This window comes from Brachionichthys hirsutus, chromosome 5 (genome assembly GCF_040956055.1).
Source record: "Brachionichthys hirsutus isolate HB-005 chromosome 5, CSIRO-AGI_Bhir_v1, whole genome shotgun sequence".
NCBI lineage: Eukaryota > Metazoa > Chordata > Actinopteri > Lophiiformes > Brachionichthyidae > Brachionichthys > Brachionichthys hirsutus.
The window spans coordinates 13,429,495-13,449,447 of NC_090901.1; the positions used below are offsets into that span (position 1 = coordinate 13,429,495).

The 19,953-nt window shown below is 44.8% G+C and overlaps 1 protein-coding gene across 1 annotated transcript; it reads left to right on the forward strand.

Annotated features, from left to right (window-relative positions):
- The first annotated feature begins 179 nt into the window (after positions 1–179).
- On the forward strand, positions 180–19,520 carry parvaa (parvin, alpha a). The gene is made up of 13 exons (XM_068739157.1): positions 180–412; positions 7,520–7,609; positions 8,577–8,647; positions 8,931–9,033; positions 9,163–9,303; positions 11,270–11,385; positions 11,549–11,607; positions 12,924–12,943; positions 13,043–13,104; positions 13,986–14,054; positions 14,299–14,400; positions 17,841–17,913; positions 18,663–19,520. The coding sequence occupies exons 1-13, from the start codon at positions 277–279 to the stop codon at positions 18,737–18,739; spliced, it is 1,119 nt and encodes a 372-aa protein (XP_068595258.1). The 5' UTR covers positions 180–276; the 3' UTR covers positions 18,740–19,520.
- Positions 19,521–19,953: the final 433 nt, after the last annotated feature.

Genomic DNA, 19,953 nt, shown 5'->3' on the forward strand with positions numbered 1-19,953 from the left:
GGGGGGGTTCGCGCTCTATCCGAGTCATTAATATGTGGTTTTTGGATGAGATAACTGATGCACGTGTTAGAGGTCATTCTGCACCCTCTGCTGGAGAGCCTGCCTTTCCTCTCCGACGCGCCTCCTCCTCGGGAAAATGTCTGGAATTCCGTTTCCGCTTTAGGGAGTGGACGCTGGTGTCTTTTTTTTTTACTTCAGCTCCAAACCGAGTTTGATCTTCGCGTCATCTCGGACAGTTTTGTCTGAAGTGTTCCGGATTCGATTCTCGCTCCAGCGATGGCTTCTTCGCCCCAGAAGTCTCCGTCCTCTCCCAAATCCCCGACGCCTAAATCCCCGTCCTCCAGAAAGAAAGACGACTCTTTCCTGGGAAAACTCGGTGGGACTTTGGCGAGAAGGAAAAAGGCGAAAGAAGGTAAACGAGGGCAACGAACGGATCTCTCGATAAGGGTAACCGTTTTAGACGTGAGGGTTGGATTATCGGATTGGATTACCGACAGCAGCCGCCGGTACAGGGATGCGTCCCGGTAAAGGACGCTGCCGGTGATCGTCGTGGCGCTGCGCCGTCATGAACTTTACTGTCGCGTTAACGTGCGTGCATGTGGGAGAAGCGCCTCCAGCGTGCGTGGCGGCCTGTGCGTGTTTTCATGGCCGCGGGCTGCGTCTGTTTCCTTGTAGGGTATTGAATCGCTCCGCGTGGAATGAGGCGCGTCACCTTCTGCCCACTCGCTGTGGGAGGGGGGGGGGGGGGCAGCTTGGGCTGCGGTTGTGAGGTTGAGTCCCAGAGCCGGGGTCAAAGGTCGCTCAGTCTGTACTCGAGTACATGTTACTGGTTTCAAAAAGTACAAGTGTTGGTCTCTCCTCCGAGTTACGCTCTAAACTGCGCGCGTGCGCAATTGCGCACTGCTGATGCGGTCTTCGCGCAGCGAAAATCTCCGCAGCGCACAAAAACAAAACAAAATCCAACCTGAATTGAAATTAAAAGAAACGCGTAAAAACTCATCCTGTGCTACTTTTCAACGTGAGTGACGCGTGCGCTTTTACGCAGCTGATCGACGGCCGATGTGGAGGGAAGACGCTTTATAATAATGACAAGGCGAACGGGCGGTGACGTCATCTCAGCCCGCCAGAGTGGAAAGGTGATTCTTTTTAGCTGGAGCGCAAACAGAAGAAGAAACGCTGAGACTGGAGGAGATGTTTTCTTTTTCGAGCGACGCGCGTTTTCCAGAGGATGAAGGAGGAGTCGTCTGTTTTTGACATCGAGGCTGAGCTCTGACGTCACTTCTGAGTATGGAGCAGCAGACATTGCTGCGCCGGCAGAGAAGTGTGAGGCTGTTCTGCAGAACCCACATTCTGGAGGTCATTACTAGTGAACGTGTTGAATTCAAGTCCATAATGAGGCTAGAACTTAAACGTGGGTCAATCAGCACCTTCTCAGACGTGGTGCTGCAGCACTAAAATCTAGGAGCTAAAACATCTCAGCTGTTTGTGCTGCATCTCAAGCATCCAGAGCAGAATGTGAAAGAGAATTTAGTTTAATGAACTGTATTAAAAAAGCATCCAGAAATGGTTTGGAAGTGTTTGGAGCAGCCGATGCGTGTAAAGTCAAAGCTGCAGGCAGGCGAGGGCGTCAACCTGGACAACGTGTCCAACCGTTGTAGACGTGAGGACACAGGACAAATTGGGTTATATACTGTATTTTGGAGACGAGGAGTTCCAGGACACCCTCCTGACCACAGTGCACACATGAAGGAATGAATGAATGAATGTTATTTTCGAACATGTATAAAAATATGTATTTGTAGATACAAAGGAAAGAGATACTGATAAAATAACAAGATGCAGCACATAGTTCAAAAGAGGAGTCGGAAGAAGTGGAAAACTGTCAACCCTATTATTCAGTTTATAGCAAAATATTCAACAAATGCTTGCATATATACTATATAAAATACTATAATATATAAATAGAAAATATATATACTCCATTATCCACAGTTAACACCATTCCTCTTCTGTATACTTGTTTAGATAAACAAATGTTGTACATCCCTTGTTTGTTAATTTTATGTTTTATTTGTTGATTTTCTTGTTTTTATGTTTTTTTATACTCTTGTGCACTTTGAGGTTTATATAATATAAAGTGCATTCAACATAAAATTTATTGTTATGATGTTGCCCACATTGGTCCGAGGGTCTGCTCAGGGAGTTCTTGTGTTTGCTCAGACACATGAAAAATTAGAGGAAACATTGAGCCTCCAAGGATACATCGGTGTGTGGCCTGGGACTCGAACCACAAACCTTCTGAGAAGTGAGCGCCGCTCTCGCCGCCGAAGGTACAGCTGCTTTGTATTCACAGAATAACGGTCAAATCTTACAGGAATTTCCGGAACGCTGTTTTTTCCCACAAGTTTGAACCCTGTGGCTTTTACAACGAGGCGGCTCATTGGTGGGTTTTTTTAACAGGATAATGTGCAGCCAATACGTTTAGCCTCTTCACAGCGGACCAATGAAACCATTTGAATTGCATCAAACGCACTCAAACTAAATTCTTCCCGTCAGTCATTTAGTGCTTCATGCACACACACACACACACACACACACATTCTCTCTCTCTCATCGTGGGAAACGCACTTCCCCGAACTTAGCTGAACCTCGTCGCATCGATATAGATGCATCAAATATTCATTTAAAATGAGCCAAATGAGAGAATAATCATTTAAAGTGAAAATAGCATGTAGAATAAATACATAATAAATAAATAGTAAAATAAATGAAAAAATGTCTGTAGTACAGAATGATAAGGTAAAGGAGCTTTGAGTCTCTCGAAGGTAAAACGTTGTTAAATATTCAAGTCAAGAGGTGAGTATTTAGATTTCTCTTGAAACATTCAAGCTTTCTTCCTGCTCATGCAATGAAGCAAAAATAAAAGCAATCCTCTAAAGCAGTGCTTCTCAATTATTTTCTGTTACGACCCCCCCGAGGAAGAAAAAAAACATATGCCCCCCCTCCAAAAAAAACCCACTCTTGTATCCTTATTAACATAAAAAGAAATATAGATCAACTTACAACAAAGAATAACTTTATTACCATTTTTTTAAAGTCTGCAACAGAAAATATTTGAAGTGCATCAATTTGCCTGAATCTTTTTTTTAATCCTTAAAACTACAATTTTTACAACTAAATAATAAATTAAACTAAATAACATCAATAAATAATAATAAATTAAAATTGATCAGCAGCATTAACTCAGGAGCACAAAATATAAAACGCTTTAACCTACAAAACCAAAATGAAAAAACAATTGTGCTGATTTTCTTTGAGCAAAATGAGGAAGTCAGGTCCTTCCTCGTCTCCCACCGTAGTCACGGTGAAGCCAATCGCTACGTACGCTACGTCATATTTCCTCGTCTTGGCGTTCGACTGCCCTTCTTTTGTTTTATCATCTCTGTCTCTCTTTTACTCCCCGTTAAATATTTCTCCACGCTGTCTCTTGAGGGTTTGTTTACAACTGCTCTTCCTATCGCCTGCTCTGTGCTGTGTGCGGCGTGCATGTTGCGTGCGAAAACACTCCCTGCGCACACTCTGACAATCAGGGTGCCACTGCCAACTACTGGAGTGGATGTGCAATTACACTTTAATCTCGTACGGCTAAAAAAGCATGTTCTCAGCGGTCACAGGCGCCCCCCCCCTGACATCGGGGTCGTGCCCCACTATTTGAGAATCACTTTTCTATAGGGAGGAGCCTGTGTGCGTGTGTGTGTAAGGAGTATAAAGTAAAGATATTTATGTACAAATGTTGGGAATAAAAGTAAGAAGTAAATACTTGAATGAAAGTGCAGACACCTGAAATCTTTGTACATTGTTGCTTCTCATCTCTGCAGCCTTAAGATTTATAAACATTATTAGGACAAAAATACTCTATAAAAGTTCTGGTCAAGTACTCTGCTTGTATTGATGAAGCGTTGCTCTGGAAAAAACACCAGGCTTCAGAGAGCGTGTCGTCGATTGTTGAAGGCTAGTTTTTATTATTGAATGAAAAAGGTCTCCCTCAATTGGATGATTGCTTTGTGTCATTCATGATACTGGCGCACAGCTGAGCCCAGTTTTATGTTGCCTCTGTCCACAGGACATGCATGCAATCTCATTATATCCACGCTGGCTCACGTTCACTGCAGAGACACGGTGTGCTCCATCATTTCATGGAAATTGTGGGCAGGTCGTTCTTGCGTGGGTCATTGATTAGATCGAAGTCCCTGTGACGTTTATGGCAGTTCACTGCGTGTGCCGGGGAGAGGGGTTTGAACAGGAGTAATGACGGGGTGAAGAAGGAGAGGAGCGTAAGAGGGCTATAGGATGTGGGTGAGATGGTATGAAAAGAGGTCAGCGGCTGCATGTAACAGAACGCATGAAGCAAGAGGGTTAGTGTGGTTCTATCCCTACAACACAGAATATATATTGTGGTGCAGCGTTTTATTAGAGAGGCTGAGCCGCAGGGGAGAGAGCTGGTCCTGCTAGCCAGGAGAGGATGCTCAAGACTGGGGCACGGAGACGGACAGACATGGGCTGTGGAGCCCTCTGCCCTCCAGGTAGGACAAAAACATCAGCATGATTTTGACGTTTAGCATCATCAGGAGTCACGTCCCTGTCAGGTTGGGTTTTTCTTTTTCTTTCATATTTGTCATTATTGAAACAAGTGGAAAGAAACGTATTCTCATTTTATGACACTGGCCCAGGTGTGGGAGGAGGAGGGGTGAGGATACCAACGCCTCTGCTTGAACTGGCAACAAATCAACTCCGTGCTGAACATATACAGCAGGGGGGGGGGGGGGGGGGGGGCTGATGCAAAACCCGTATCTCTCCTTCATACTGCATATGAATCTACACACTAGCAAGCAACCCAGGCTTCTATGCTCCTGCTCATTCTTAAATAGCACACATGATAATTGCATTAGACTGTGTTGATTGGTATTTGTGTTTAAAGGTTTTCACAGCTCTCTCTTTGTGCTACTTCTACTACTGTAGTTCTTTGGCTTGTCCCGTGAGGGGTCGCAACAGCAAATCAACGTTCTCCACTTCACCCTGTCCTTTGCATCGTCCTCCCCAACACCAGCCACTCTCATGTCCTCCCTCACTACGTCCATGTATCTTCTCCTGGGTCGACCTCTAGTCCTGTTCCCTGGCAGTTCCATCCTCAGCATCCTTCTACCGATATAGTCCCTGTCTCTCCTCTGGACATGTCCAAACCATCAAAGTCTGGTCTCTCTGACCTTGTCTCCAAAACGTCTAACCTTCACTGTCCCTCTTATTGTCTCATTTCTAATCCTGTCCAACCTGGTCACTCCCAAGGAGAACCTCAGCATCTTCATCTCCTCCACTTCTAGCTCCGCCTCCTGTCTATACTTCAGAGACACTGTCTCTAAGCCGTCCATCATGACTGTCCTCACCATGCAGCTCCTTCTGACCTTCCCTGTACTTCTCCATTGCTAACCTCAACACAAACATTGCGTATGTGCTACTCTTCCTCAGCATAAAGCCATACTGCTATACTGACAAATACTCACTTCTGTCCTTATTCTAGCTTCAACCACCTTTTCCCATAACTTCATCATAAGACTCAATAGTTTTATCCCCCTATAGTTTCCGCAACTCTGTGTCTCCCTTCTTCTTGAAAATGGGTACCAGTACACTTCTCCTCCATTCCTCTGTCATCTTCTTCCCCTCTAGGATTGTATTAAAGGTCCCATATTATGAAAAACTCACTTTTCCCATGTTTCTACACTATTATGGTGATTTTGGGTCTTTATCAACCCCAAAACAGCAAAATAAACCATCCGATCAATCCTGCGTAGTTTCCGTAGGTCTGTAATTACCTCCTTAAACACGTCTGAAAGAAATCCCTCTCCGCTTGGCGTCAAACAGGGGGAACGTGCACAAGATGTGCGTGCACATGCCTGCGTGCGTCCCTGTGTCTGCGTTCTGCCCGTCCACGCTCAACGGAATTTTCTCTGCCTAAAGTTTATTTTCGGTGGTAATGTTCCGGCGAAAATGGGCAAAAATGTCGGGCAACCACCAGATGAAAACTACCGGCCCGAAAATATTTGATGGTTGCCCACATATATTGGATGGAGTGAAATCTTCAATGTTGTGTATATTTAATCTGTTGGTGCTCTTTTTATAGCTCGTGTTTGTTAGTTAGTTTCTCTCACAACACCCTAATTGGAATGATCTCTGTAGTGGGTCATAAGAGGAGTGGCGAGTGAGTGGTAAATTACAGAAACAAAGAGGGTGATGCATAAGTCACTCCACCGTGTGATGTAGGGGTGTGTGTGTGTGTGTGTGTGTGTGTGTTTGTTCAAGCAGATGCACTGTAAAATCAGCATGCAAGCGCTTTGGGGTAGTCGATTGGAGGGATGTTCCAGTGGAGGCAGAGAAATACACAGGATGTTCACTCCATGCTTTCAGCACACACACGCACACACACGCACACACACACACAAACACACACACACACACAGATTAGCAGTGATCTGGTCTCCTCAGCTATCTGACACACTGAGAAGAAAACCATGCTGGGTTTCTCTAAAGCCCGCTGAGAAGCAGGAAGCAAACCGGTCTGTGTTTGCCTGGCGTCATGTTGCGCTCGATGGAGGGGCTGCTAATGGCTGTTTGTCAAATCAGGAAACATTTAGGAAGCCGCCCAATCCACCGAAGAACACAAGCGGTTATTAGTCAGACGGGCTTTCTGGCTTTTCCTCCGCTCACCTGTTCTTAAGGTGGCAGTATTCCAATGAATCGATGACGGTGGCGCAGGTGGCTTAGAGGTTGGCGGTTCGATTCCCGGCTCGGGCATATGTGTACACTGTCGTTGTGTCCTAAGGCAAGACACTTCACCCACATTGCCTGGGTGAATGTAGTGGGTGAGTGAATGTCGGTGGAGGTCAGGAGGACTGATAGCTGAGATTGGCAGCCTCGTCCCTGTCATCTTACTAAGAATGTGGTGAATGAATAATGCACATACAATGTAAAGCGTCTTTGAGTATCTAGAAAAGCGCTATATAAAATCAATGTATTATTATTATTATCTCATGGACCGACATGTTTCAACACCAACTACTGCAAACGACATAGTTAACATGCATAAGTCTTTTGGCCAGTGAATATTATAACCTGTCCTCATTAATTATCACAAATTACAAACTTTACTTACTTGTGGAAACTGATGCCATGACCTTTGGACACTTTGTTCCTGTGATTGTTGCCTTCTAATGCAGTCCAATGTTCTCTAAAGTTTGTTTCCTTTGACTTTAGGCTCCTTAGCTTTTCTGTATTTTCCCCATATTAGCACTGATTAAAGTTGCTGTGATGGTCAGATTGGTCACAAAGTGACATCTGCTGGAGTCCAACACTTAGCAATGGCTCAACAGAAGCACACTCCCGGGTCACGTGACGTCATTCCATATAATAGTGTTCACTGATATGTCTGCCCTACCTCCTTGTGATGTCGTGCTTCTTTTCCTGGTAGTGTCTGAGCTTCAGGAAGAAGGGATCAATGCCATCAACCTTCCTCTCAGCCCGTCCCACTATGAGCTGGACCCCGAGGACACCATGCTGGGTAAATGGCTAGTTCATGATCCCTGTTACACACACACACACACACACAGAATCAGTAGTTTACCATAAACAAGTCAAACAAGAACAGTTTAAATAGCTCGGTATATCAGATATTACACGATACTGTGTACCGTAATACAGAATACTACATTTACTGTTCCTGAATGACGAGTGTCTTTCATGCTTTGTGGAGACCATTTCACTGCGACGCTCTGCTTACGCGATGTTAGTCTGACGCAGCTTCTTGCAGCACTCCTGAGGAATCTTATCCCATACCTGATGGACAGAGACCTCCAGTTCTGGAATATTCATGGTGTATCTGCTGCTTCCACCTACAACTTTCTTCAGATCCTACCAGGACTTCTACTGAAACCAAAGCTTTGATGGATTTTAACGTTTATTTTGGGGTCACTGTCCTTTTGGAATGTCCAATGAGGTTTAAGATTCATCTTCTTCATAAAGTGTGAGGGTTTTTATTCTAGGATTTTCTGATACTTGATGGAATCCATCCAATGCTCTTCCTGCTCCAGGTTCTAGTGTCTGAGGAAGCCAAGCGGCTCCAGAGCATCACCAGCATGCTTCAGTGTAGGTAGAGTGTTCTTCACAGCATCGGCTCCATTCTTCCTGCTCTGGACAACCTGCTGATCCACAAACACCAGAAGGTCCAGTTAGGTTTCGTGGCTCCAGAGAAAAGCGTCCTAGAATCTCTGTGACTGGAACCAACCTTTCTTGCTTTTGGGTCAACGGTGGTGATCATCTGAAATTCAGACAAGGAGCCTTTACGTAAATGTACGCCTCAACATTAAAACATTTAAGACTAATGAAGGTTTCTATTGAATAAACAAAAAAACTTGGAGTTTGAGTTATTCAAACTGTGTTCTACATCTTACACACAAACAAACAAATACAATGACCCCCCCCCCCCCCCCCTGCCCAGCTCTTAACATGTATCCTGTTTCTACTGTTAGAGGAGAATGAAGTGCGAACCATGGTGGACCCCAACTCAAAGAATGACCGCAAACTGCAGGAGCTCATGAAGGTAAAAAAAGGCTAAAATGATGTGTGGGTTTTGACAGGCATCTGTTGATAACTGGCAACAAAGGCCATAAAAAGGAATCAACCATCACTGTTCAATAATCAATAATCTAACCTGGCGGCATGGTGATCGGGAGCATCAGCTGCAGGAGCAATCTTACAAGTCTAGCTTGGAGGTTATTGAAGAGAAGCGTTGTTAGACATGTTGCATGTTCAGATAAATAATGTAGAAAAAATCTTCAGAAGTTCTAGCCGTGAGTGGTTTATCTTTTTTCCTGCCTGTGTAGGTGCTGATCGACTGGATAAATGACGTTCTGGTAGGAGAGAGGATCATTGTGAAGGACCTGGCTGAAGACCTGTATGATGGGCAGGTCTTGCAGAAACTGTTTGGTAAAAATGTGCAGTTAAATGCCTCTGGAAATTAAAGTCTGACTCTAAAACAAGGGGGCAGTTTCAATTGTGACTGTAGAATTGTACATATTCTGAATCATGACTTTCTGTCTTTGACTTGGGCTTCAGAGAAACTCGAGGGTGAGAAGCTAAATGTGGCAGAGGTGACCCAGTCCGAGATCGCCCAGAAACAGAAGCTGCAGACGGTCCTGGAACGCATCAACGACTCGCTGAAACTCTCCACCAGGAGCATTCGCTGGAATGTCGACTGTAAGGAGAGCGTCTCATTCTCATTTCGTTTCTCGTGGAAAATAAAAAAAGATCTTGCATCACAATATATTAGAATATTTTATAAGATAATTAAAAAAAAAAAATCAAAAAGGCAGAAAAGGCAGCTTGTGTAATGTGCTTCGCCCACGTCTGTCCTTTTCACTGGACAATGTAATGGCATTAAAGCCATTTCATTTAGTTAAAGCGGCAACACTGATGAATCGTGCTGCATTTTATTAATGATTAAATACTAATGATTCTTAAAGTATCTGTAGATTTCATCCATTTACAACTTGCGGGTCAGGGGCTCTGCTGGAACCCATCTTAAACTGGCTACGGGCAAGAGGTGGGGAACACCCCGGGTGAGATGCCGGCTCATCGCGGGGCCACATGAAAGACAGACAGACAAATTGGGAGTGACCATTTCACCTAAGCTGCATGCTAGCGTCTCATCTCCCTGTACTCCTGTTTACTCTCTTCTGTCCTCCCAATGTCCCACTTCTTAGCTAACTGTAGCTGTAGACACTTCTTACAGTATACACTTGAAATTCCATGTCCCTAGAGCTGGTCTCTGTGTCTGGAGATTGGGTTGGCTGCCACCCAACCCACATTGCACCTGACCCCTATGGTTCCCTTGGGAGGAGGCCCAGACATCAGACGCTCGCGTACGAGCCCCGACCCCGGGTCTGGCTCCAGGGCGGGGACCCGGTTGCGCCACACTGGGCGTGGTCACGCTCCTTGCTCTTGACTCTTATTGGGGGTTTTAGAACTGCTCTTAGGGTGCTTTCACACTTTTAAACTGACCAGAGTTCCTTTCCTCGGATAATCCGCTCCGTTTGGGCTAGTGTGAACGCGCATCCGGACTCTGGAGAGGATCAAAAAAGTCCACCTGAAAAGCGGGTCTCGGTTCCTTTCGGCGGAGCAAAGGCAGGATCAGCTGTACGTAGTGACGCTACGCGGTGCGTCTCCGGTAGAGGAAGTACAGTGCGCACTCCAAGCTGCTCTGCAGGGGAAGCTCAGTTACCAAAAAAAATCAAAGTGGTGAAATATGTACCGCTGTGTGTAGATTTCATTAACTAAATATACGTTACAATACTTTAATCTTTTCTTCAGAATCAGCTAGTTATCACCGGTAACTGACACGACTTCTCCCCACAGCGCCACGGAGCACAGGCAAGCTCGAGCGTCAAAACTGGACGGTCATTGGATAAATGCTGGGCTTTGTCCTGCCCATTTTCCTTCTTTTCAGCATGTTACTTGTTTTTAACAAGGGTTTGATCTGAATTTGTAACTTTGATATACATGCAATGCCCACGTATTACTGAGCACGGAAAATGTGGTTGAAGAAATAATGAATCGCATCTTGTCCCTTGATTCAACATCACGTCCCGCAAACTCAAACCCCTGCATGGTGGCGGCGTGGTTAGTGCTGTCGCCTCAGAGCAAGCAGTTGCTGGGTCCGTATCCTCTCTGTGTGGGGTCCGTATGTTCTACGGTTTCCTCCCACCTCCAAAAACATGCAATTTAGGTGAATCGGCTGCTCCAAATTGTCCGTAGTGTGTGAGTGTGTGTGCGTGAGCGGTTGTTTGTGTGGCCCTTTGATGCGCCAGCATCGTGTTCGGGAGGGGGTGTACCCTGCCTCTGCTAATAGCAAGCTGGGACCCGCAGAGCGGAAAAATGAAGATGAAATGAATGCATTAATTTAAATGTAATTTAATAACTTGATGATAATTCAGTCAAATTAATGCAAATACGATGTTTAAGAAGTGTGCTTCAGATGAAGACTCTTCTGGGAGCAAGATTAATGTAGAAATGATGAATTGAATTGTAACTCTAAACCTGATGTAAGAGAAAAGCTTATAATCGTGCTGATTGTACAGATTCTGATTCCCACCTTCGTGCCAACTTCTTGCATCATTTACATTCTGTGTTTCATAACTAACGCCATTTCCCCCCCTCACATTAGCGGTTCATGCTAAGAGTATTGTTGCCATCCTGCACCTGCTGGTGGCGCTGTCGCAGCACTTCAGAGCACCAATCAGATTGCCGGATCATGTTTCCATTCAAGTCGTGGTTGTCCAGGTTGGTGCGGCCATTGTGCTTCTGCGTGTCTACTCTTTGTTGAGAATGTAGCGTCTCCGCTGCTGTGAAGTCATCTTAGACTTGTCCTACTTCGTCTTGCAGCAGACATTTATTTATGTTCAGAAGTCGTTTCTTTAGACTGTCCTCTATTTGTGTCTTTCAGAAAAGAGAGGGCATTCTTCAGTCCAGACAAATCCAAGAGGAAATCACTGGCAACACAGAGTAAGTGCCCATTTTCACTCCCGAGATTCTATTAGTGGCACAGAAGTGCTCCACATGTTGGGATAATTTCGGTCGGCACATGTACAAATTTGAGGGTAGAAAATCAGAGTGCAGATTACTAGAATCTGCTCCTCAATTGTGTTTGTATCTACCAGCTGAAGGCTAAAAGAGCATCTGGTTCCATAACGGCAAAGTCTGCAGCAATCCTGATGTAGACGTCCAGTTTCATTGAATAAAATGCACAGAATTCAGTGAACTTGGGGGGAGTGCGTCAGTTCTGTTTTTCCACTATCCCATGCTCATACCAACATATGTAACCTTAAAAGCACAGAAGTCCAATTTGAAGCAGAGGAAAAAAATCTTTACGAACTTCTTTTTGGGCTTGAATGATTTTGACATTTGATGCAGTATGATCAGTACTTTGAATTTGAGTCTTGCACACAACTTGTCCTTAAAATCCAAATGCTCTGAAGCCGGAAACCTACAAGTCCATATCTCCTCTTTCTTTTCTAACACACCTGTGCAGCACACGGTGTTCTTAAATAATGTGCAATGGTGAGGAGACAACTATTGTACTTCAACAAGATATGTAATGGCACCTTGAAGTATTACACACACACACACACACAGACACACAACCTTTTCCCCCTCCTGGGAGGCTCTCCTGCAGCCTGACAGCAGCAGTGAGGGAGATAACAGCAGACCAACACACAAGCACATAATCAGGTCCACAAACAGTCTCTTCGGAAATGCGGTTATTACCGCTCCACCAGGACCGATGCCCAGACCGGCTTCCTTTTTGCCATCGCAGATTACACCGTGAACATATGTGAGAGTGCGCCTGTGTGTGCACCCACTCGCTCCCCCTGCCCGACACCACCTGACCCAGTCCAACATGCAACATCCTCCAGAGTGTTAACGCTGTTGTAATGGACCAGAGGCCACCATTCCCTTTTGAATAACTGCATGCACAGAAAGGCATGTCTTCATTCATTGTCCCAGTACCCAGCAGGCATGTTGCTGCTGAGGTGATTGCATTGTGCCGTAGTACGTGAACGTCCCGCTGATGATGCCCGGGTTATTGGAATTCCCAAGATGCACCTCTGTTTATTGTTCATCAAATTATGGTACCCCAGCGTGAGCTTTGCATTGTCATTTTAATCCCTCTATTTTCTACATTCCTCTGTGATTTAAGTGGATTTGCGTCTCTATTTTTCCTCTTGTGTTCTATTAATACTCAAGTGTGAAAATGTCGATAAGCAGAAACCTCATCTGATTTTTGTTCCAACATATTCTTTTTATTTCTCCCCTTCCAGGGCATTCTCTGGCAGACATGGTAGGATTGCACTCAATAAGACATGAAGGAAAATTCTTGTCTTTGATTATTATTATTTTTTGGGGGGGCTGGCAATTAACTTAGAATTTTTCTTCACAGAGCGAGATGCTTTCGACACCTTGTTCGACCACGCTCCAGATAAACTGAATGTTGTCAAAAAGGTATTGGAGTTTTGCAGTAACATCTCGACACTATCGGCTACTATTACGAAGGTCTGACATGGAAAATAATAACCAAATAGATAAAACTCCCAAAACGATTCAGCAGAACGATTCTATATTGTTTAGAGTCACAACCAGTTTCATCTTGAGAAGGTTCGTTCATCTATTCTCGAGAATCAGTCTTGGACTTCATGGAAAGAAACCCTCTAAAATTTAGCATGAAATTAATTTTTTTTTATTTCAGTAATTTCATTCTAAAAGTGATAGAAATATTGGACATCTGAAAAGTTTGTTGCTTTGCACACTCGAGAGAAAACGTCTAGCATGAGTTTCTGCGTGGCTGCGGCCTGGAGACGACCCCTCTCTCCTCTTCTTAGTGACTATAAACCACAGATTCTCTACAGGGCTCAGGTCAGGTGACGTGCCCGTCCAATCGTTCACAGCCAGAGTAGTTTGGGAAGCGAGGGCAGATGCCAAGTCCTGTGGAAAAGGAAATCAGCATCTCCATAACGCTTGTCAGCATGAAGTGCTCTGGAATCTCCTGGTAGAGGCTGGGATGACTTTGGATTTGATAAAACACAGTGGACCAACACCAGCAGAGGACATGGACCACAAAGGACTTGAAGCAGCTTGGGTTCCGTGTCCCTCCACTCTTTCTCCAGTCTCTGGGGGAAGAGCAATCAAACTGCTGAAGTACCGTAGAAGTCTCAAAATCCTGAAAAGCCAAGTGTATCAAATATGATGCGTTTGAATAAAGGGTTAAAACGGATCGTTGCTACGGCTACCAGAGGCCAAGATGTTTATTAACTGTCCTCTGACTTGTTTCGGGTGGTTGTACCTTCTGTTGTGTGTGATGAACGTTTCCCTTTTTGTTCTCACAGACGCTGATCACATTTGTCAATAAACACTTGAACAAGCTCAACCTGGAAGTGTCTGAATTGGACACACAGGTAAGTCGCACCTAAATATTTACACACTATAGCGTATTTCAAGTACTGTTTTGTCTTTTTTCCAGACCTTTTAAAGTGCAATTTCTTGTTTTTTTTGTTCACTGATAATCCAAAATTCTCAGATTTTCAGTGAGCATTCCAAAAATCCACCCCCCGTTTGGAAAATGTCTCTTGATCCTGAAGCATGTCAACGTCTAGAGTATCCTGAATCAGCAGTAATCCGTCAGACTGTGAACTGTCTCAGTTTGCAGACGGTGTTTATCTCGTATTGCTGATGGGACTGTTGGAGGGATACTTCGTGCCGCTCTACAACTTCTTCCTCACGCCAGAGAATTTTGACCAGAAGGTACATAATTTATTTTATTTATATGCACACACACACACACACACACACATGTACATACATACAGGTACTATCCGAGTTACGACTGAGATCGGTTCTAACCACCTGGTCGTAAGTCAGAATGGACGCAAGTCGGCAAAGTACAAAATGACCGAGATGAGGGATGTACTTTTACTGCAATAATTAGATTATTATAGAGGGGGTGATTCGATTTTAAAAAAGGGGAATGTAAATATAACCACTAAAACTTAATGCATTTCACAAGTGTAGGATATAAGAAAATTGACGCAATTAATGACCAAAAATAGTTAACGGCATTAAATGCATTGACAATTATTTGCATGTTGAACCTTCATGATAGACAAAAGCTGTGGTCTCTCAAATATATCAAAAATATTTCCAAAACGCATCTGCATCATGTTCAAAGCAGGTTATCGCTGAGATACTGCAAAACGTAGGCGAACAAGCCGTTGTTCTTGGCTTGTATTCTAATTTTTACATCGTGACTTCTGCTCTTTTTAGCTTAGACAAGTTATGTAATCCTTCTGGTGCCAAACTGCAGCTTTATCCTGTTGAAAATGTGAGTGGCGTACGCCTGAATGCTACTGGTCTGACTGATTGGGTCACACGGAATTCTGTGCAGCTTGCAACCAGACAGGAAGAATTATCCACCATTTTCAAGGCAGCTAGACAAGCAGTGGTGGATCTTACGGTTTCTGTTTAAGGTGCAGCAGAGACGAAGCTGTTACCAATCTTTGGTTGTGACCCTTAGTTTAAAGGAGACATATTATACAATTTTTCCACAAGTTAACGCAGTTCTCAGGAGCTTACATGACATATCTGTGGCAGCCTTTGGTCCAAATACCAAACAGATGCTGCAGGACAGCGTCCGTCGTTTCTGCCTCAAACAGCTCTGCCAGAAATGGTAGCAAAAGGGTGAGACTCAGTTCACACACACACACACACACATGATCCGCAAATAATCTCAGGACGGAATAAAGATGCTTTGAATCATCCATCCATCTTCAAAACGCTTATCCGGGGCCGGGTCGCGGCAGCAGCAGCAGCAGCAGGGAAGCCCGAACGTCCCCCTCCGGTCGCTTGTTCCAGCTCTTCCGGGGGGATCCCGAAGCGTTCCCAGGTCAGTCAAGAGACATTGTCTCTCCAGCATGTCCTGGGTCGTCCCCGTGGTGTCCTCCCGGTGGAACGTGCCCTGAACACCGCACCAGGGAGGCGCCTCCCAGATGCCTAAATAAATTCCCGAGCCACCTCATCTGGCTCCTCTCAACGCGGTGTAGAGCCGCTGCTCCTCCGAGCTCCTCCCGGATGACGGAGCGTCTCACCCGATCTCTAAGGGAGAGCCCAGCCCCCCTCCAGAGGAAGCTCATTTCAACCGCTTGGACCCGCGACCTTGTTTCTGTCACTACCCAAAGCTCGTAACCAGAGGTGAGGGTAGGAACGGAGATTGTCTGTTTACCACACACTAAAATATTTGGGCAAATTTTCAACGGAACATTACCACCAAAAATAAACTCTATGCTGGGAAAACCCCGCAGTAGAGCGAGGACGCGCAGACACAGGGACGCACGTTTTTATCAACGTGACTTAACATAAACGAGTATTTCTGCCGGACATGTTTTTGTAGTTGATTACTGAACTACAAAGGATTGACTTGATGGTTTATTTTGCTGTTTTGGGATTTATAAGGACCCAAACCCTCCATAATAGTGTAGAAACATGGGAAAAGTTAGTTTTTCACAATATGGGACCTTTAAGGAACACTCTTAAATCAATACTCCAATTCTGAGGAGCCTCTTGCAGTTGGTTCCAGGACTTTTCAATAGCTCGAATAAATGCCACCGTTTCCCCCAGAGCCAGCCCAGCGCGGAGCCAGCCCTCCTTGTCTATTGGCTTCGTAGTTCTGCGGTATTCTGAACAGGCATTCTGCAGAGACACCACAGTAGCCTTTTGTTTGGGTCCCGGCCAGCCAGCCCTGCCAAGCTCCTGGCCTGGAGAGTAGGCACCAGCCCCAGAGCATCTGTAATCTCCTTTCGCACAGGGAAACACTGGAGTGGTTTAAGGGCTCAGCTCTATTACCGAGTGTGTGTGTGTGTGCGCGCGCGTGTGTGTGTGTGTGTGTGTAGGTGTGTGTGTTTGCAGGTCCTAGGGGCCTGTTGATGGGTGGGCAGTGAAAAGTAGTACGAGACATCAGGAAAGCGCTCCTGCTCAGTAGATCTCTACTTGAGGCTCATTCTCCTCCTTCCTATTCACATGCCTCCGGTTACACTTAACACACGAAGGCTTTGAGTTCACCACTGCAGCGTGGGGGGGGCAAAAGGATTGATGCACAGTGATTCCTTCATGGCTGTTTAAATAGACTCGTGAGTTCACACTCTCATAATCTCAACCAGCCTACGAGGATAGACCGCCGAACGGAGAGATCTAATCTAACACCAGCTGCATGATGAGATGGATTTAGTCATCCCCGCTTGTCGTTAAAGACGGCTGTTCCACAACGGGCTCGAAATCAACTCGCCGCAAACTTTAGAGGCAGGGTTTGGCAAAAATGATGAGTGAACCCTGACAGCTCCAAAGACTCGACGGCTTCGGGTTCCTTTGGATGTTTCCTCTGATCCCATCAGTAGGCCAGAGTTGATATCTGACTAACGAGAGTGAGCTGCTGCAAAGGTAGGCTTTTATAACCACGCTTAAAAATGATGCCAACTATTGTCTTACTGTTACAGACAATAATCAAGATACCGCATCGAACACATGCACACACACACACACGTCTTGCTCATAGGTCGGCCTGACTTGGATGCTCATTTAAATGGAGCTGGACTCGCTGCCCCCACAAAGACTCCGAGGCCGTGCTCTGTAGAAACACCAGCCCTGCTTTTTGACATCATTCATCACGGCCTCTATAATTGGCAGTTCCCAGGAAAACCTGATAACATCCATCTCCAGCATGCATGGTTGTTTTCTCCTCCAGCCACACAAAGTAATGCCATACTGCTCCCTTCTATCCTCTTCCTGCATGCGCTTCCGTTAAATATCCAAGGTGGTGCGACGTTCCTAGAGCTGGAGTTGCTAGAGCGACGCTGCTGATGTGTCCATTAATAAATGAGGGATCAGAGTGTTTGTGCAGCTGCTGAAGGCTTACGGGTCTTACAGAATTAGAGCCTTGTTGTGTTGGCTGACACAGGAAGCTGTGGCAGCACGATTGAATCCACCCAGAGGGTTTTGTGGGATTTAGCAAGCCGGTTTCCTATCAGAGAGGATACTTGTGTGTGGAGTTTCATGATTTGCGTGATTTGCCAACCTCTGTCTAAACGTGTAAACTTTAGATTGGGCTGTGTGAGTGTGTGTGTGTGAATGTGCACACACAGTGGTGAATATGCATCCCGTACTGCCTTGTCACACCCTCATCGCTTTCTCTGCAGGTTCACAATGTGTCCTTCTCCTTTGAGCTGATGCAGGACGGGGGGCTGGAGCGGCCAAAGCCCCGACCCGAGGGTAGGACACACACACACACACTTCAATAGCACAGTGAAGCGGCTCTTTGTTTGTTGACTGATCTCTGCTAATGAGGGAATTCGGGGAATGATCAAAGCTTCCTTCCTGCCAAAGCCAGTGTCAAAACAGTGATCAGATGAAGAGCTTTCCTCAGCCCTAATGATTACATATGGGCCACTGGAGGGTCACTCGGAAAATCAAATCCCTCTACAAAGGCTGCAAAAGCTGGACCTGGATCAGAATCGGTCTCAAAGTCTAATCATCACATCTACCGTAGTAGAAATCGATCTTCCCTGTTCCAAGGACCGCCGTTCGGCAACATTTCATGACCGTTGGGCAACATTTCATTGAAATCCATTGAGAACGTGTTGGTTTACTCAGCCGGCTGTTTGAAGACAGACAAAATGGTGAAGAAAACACAATCTCCTCGGTAGAGGGCAAGATTTCAACTCCTTTCAGTGTTTTTGAAGTTTTACATTATCAGTGAAATGGCCATGGGAGACGTGAAGAGTGTCTTAAACCCACAGATGGCATGTATTTTATACACATACAATATTCAGCATCTTGGCTTCTTTCAGCTAAATGTTTTGGTTAGGGTTAAGGCTTGTTGTTGATTGTTGTGGATTGGCAATTGATCAACAACTGATTTCCCCTGCAGATGCGGGCCATTGCGCTGTAGAGCTGCTTGAATCTAATATGATCATTCATATAATAACTACTCTTTTTTTATTTATTTTTTTTTTTCCCAGACATTGTGAACTGTGACCTTAAATCGACCCTCCGCGTCCTCTACAACCTCTTCACCCGGTACCGGAATGTAGACTGAGAAGCAGCGGCAGCAGGAGCGCTCCTCCTACCACGGACCACGCCTTGCAGCTTCTCAGCATCGGGTCTTTGAGTCTGAATGCACGCTGCCCCCGTTGGATAACGTAAACCACACAAAACATTGCTTTTTTTTAATTCCTGTTGAAATTTGGCTTGTGTGCACAAAATGCTTTTTTGCTGTTTATTGAAGAAAAAAAATCTAAACAACTTTTATTGTTGTGTAGTTGCTTGTTGTTCAAGCCATAGAGGCATATCTGTAATGTTTTTGTCACCCTGTATCAATTTCACGAATATAGAATTTTGGATTTATCTTTATCTTTATGCAGAAAAAAAACTGTATTTACTGAACATTTTGATCCACTTCCAGAAGTTCCAGCAATTTCATTATCGTCTCTCGGTTCTGCCATTCATAAGGGCCTGTATTTAAATGCTGTCGGCTCCCAATGCCCCGTTTGCATTTTTAGAGGAACAGTTGAACTATTTGACCAAAGTTCAGTCATTTTCCGACTGTAAAACGAATAAAGGCTTTAAGCTGCAACCCTCGGCTCGCTGGCGTTTCATGTTGTAGCATTCATTTCTATTTTTATCTATTCTACAGGATATAATTGCTATGCATTTTTATGCTTCATATTTAGACTTAAATGCCTTCTGTGTGACAAATATCTGTTATATTCTAATTTCACATTACATACCATGTTTGTCTGTGGTTCAAGAGGCAAGTGCATTCAGTGTAATGCATTTATTTATGCTCCAATGTATCACATTTAATAAATCCTTCAGTCTCTGAATGTGGCTTCATTTGTTTCTCTCAAAGGAAGCCAACAGAACTGGTTTTCTCTCCCAGTAAATAGGTCAGACTTGTTCCATTAGAAGGACGCACCATGAACCAGAACCACTTCCTGGAAGCTTTTACAAAGATGATTAGGTAACAGCCTTTGAGCGTTGGACCAGCACAGGCTGGAGTAAATGGGGGAAATCATGGAAGAGCTGTTTCTGTCATACAATAGCTTTTGAAAATAAAAGGTAGAGAAGTGAATTTTGATGTGTTGCTAATAATACGACAGTGTTAGTTTCCTCAGCTGATGCCACGCTCTTTGACTCCTCTCAAGGATACAGCAGATAGTTCTTAAACAAAATGTGCTCAAACCCGCATTTTGGCATGTGAAGAGAGAAAAGATCCATCAGTTCATTTGCAACGTGTTTTATTGGCTAGAT

Bases quoted from the DNA above. Each gene is read 5' to 3' on its own strand.
- parvaa (XM_068739157.1), top strand. From the start codon at position 277: ATGGCTTCTTCGCCCCAGAAGTCTCCGTCCTCTCCCAAATCCCCGACG. The intron at 11,386-11,548 runs GTTGGTGCGGCC...TGTGTCTTTCAG, and splicing joins TTCAAGTCGTGGTTGTCCAG to AAAAGAGAGGGCATTCTTCA. The intron at 14,401-17,840 runs GTACATAATTTA...CTTTCTCTGCAG, and splicing joins CAGAGAATTTTGACCAGAAG to GTTCACAATGTGTCCTTCTC.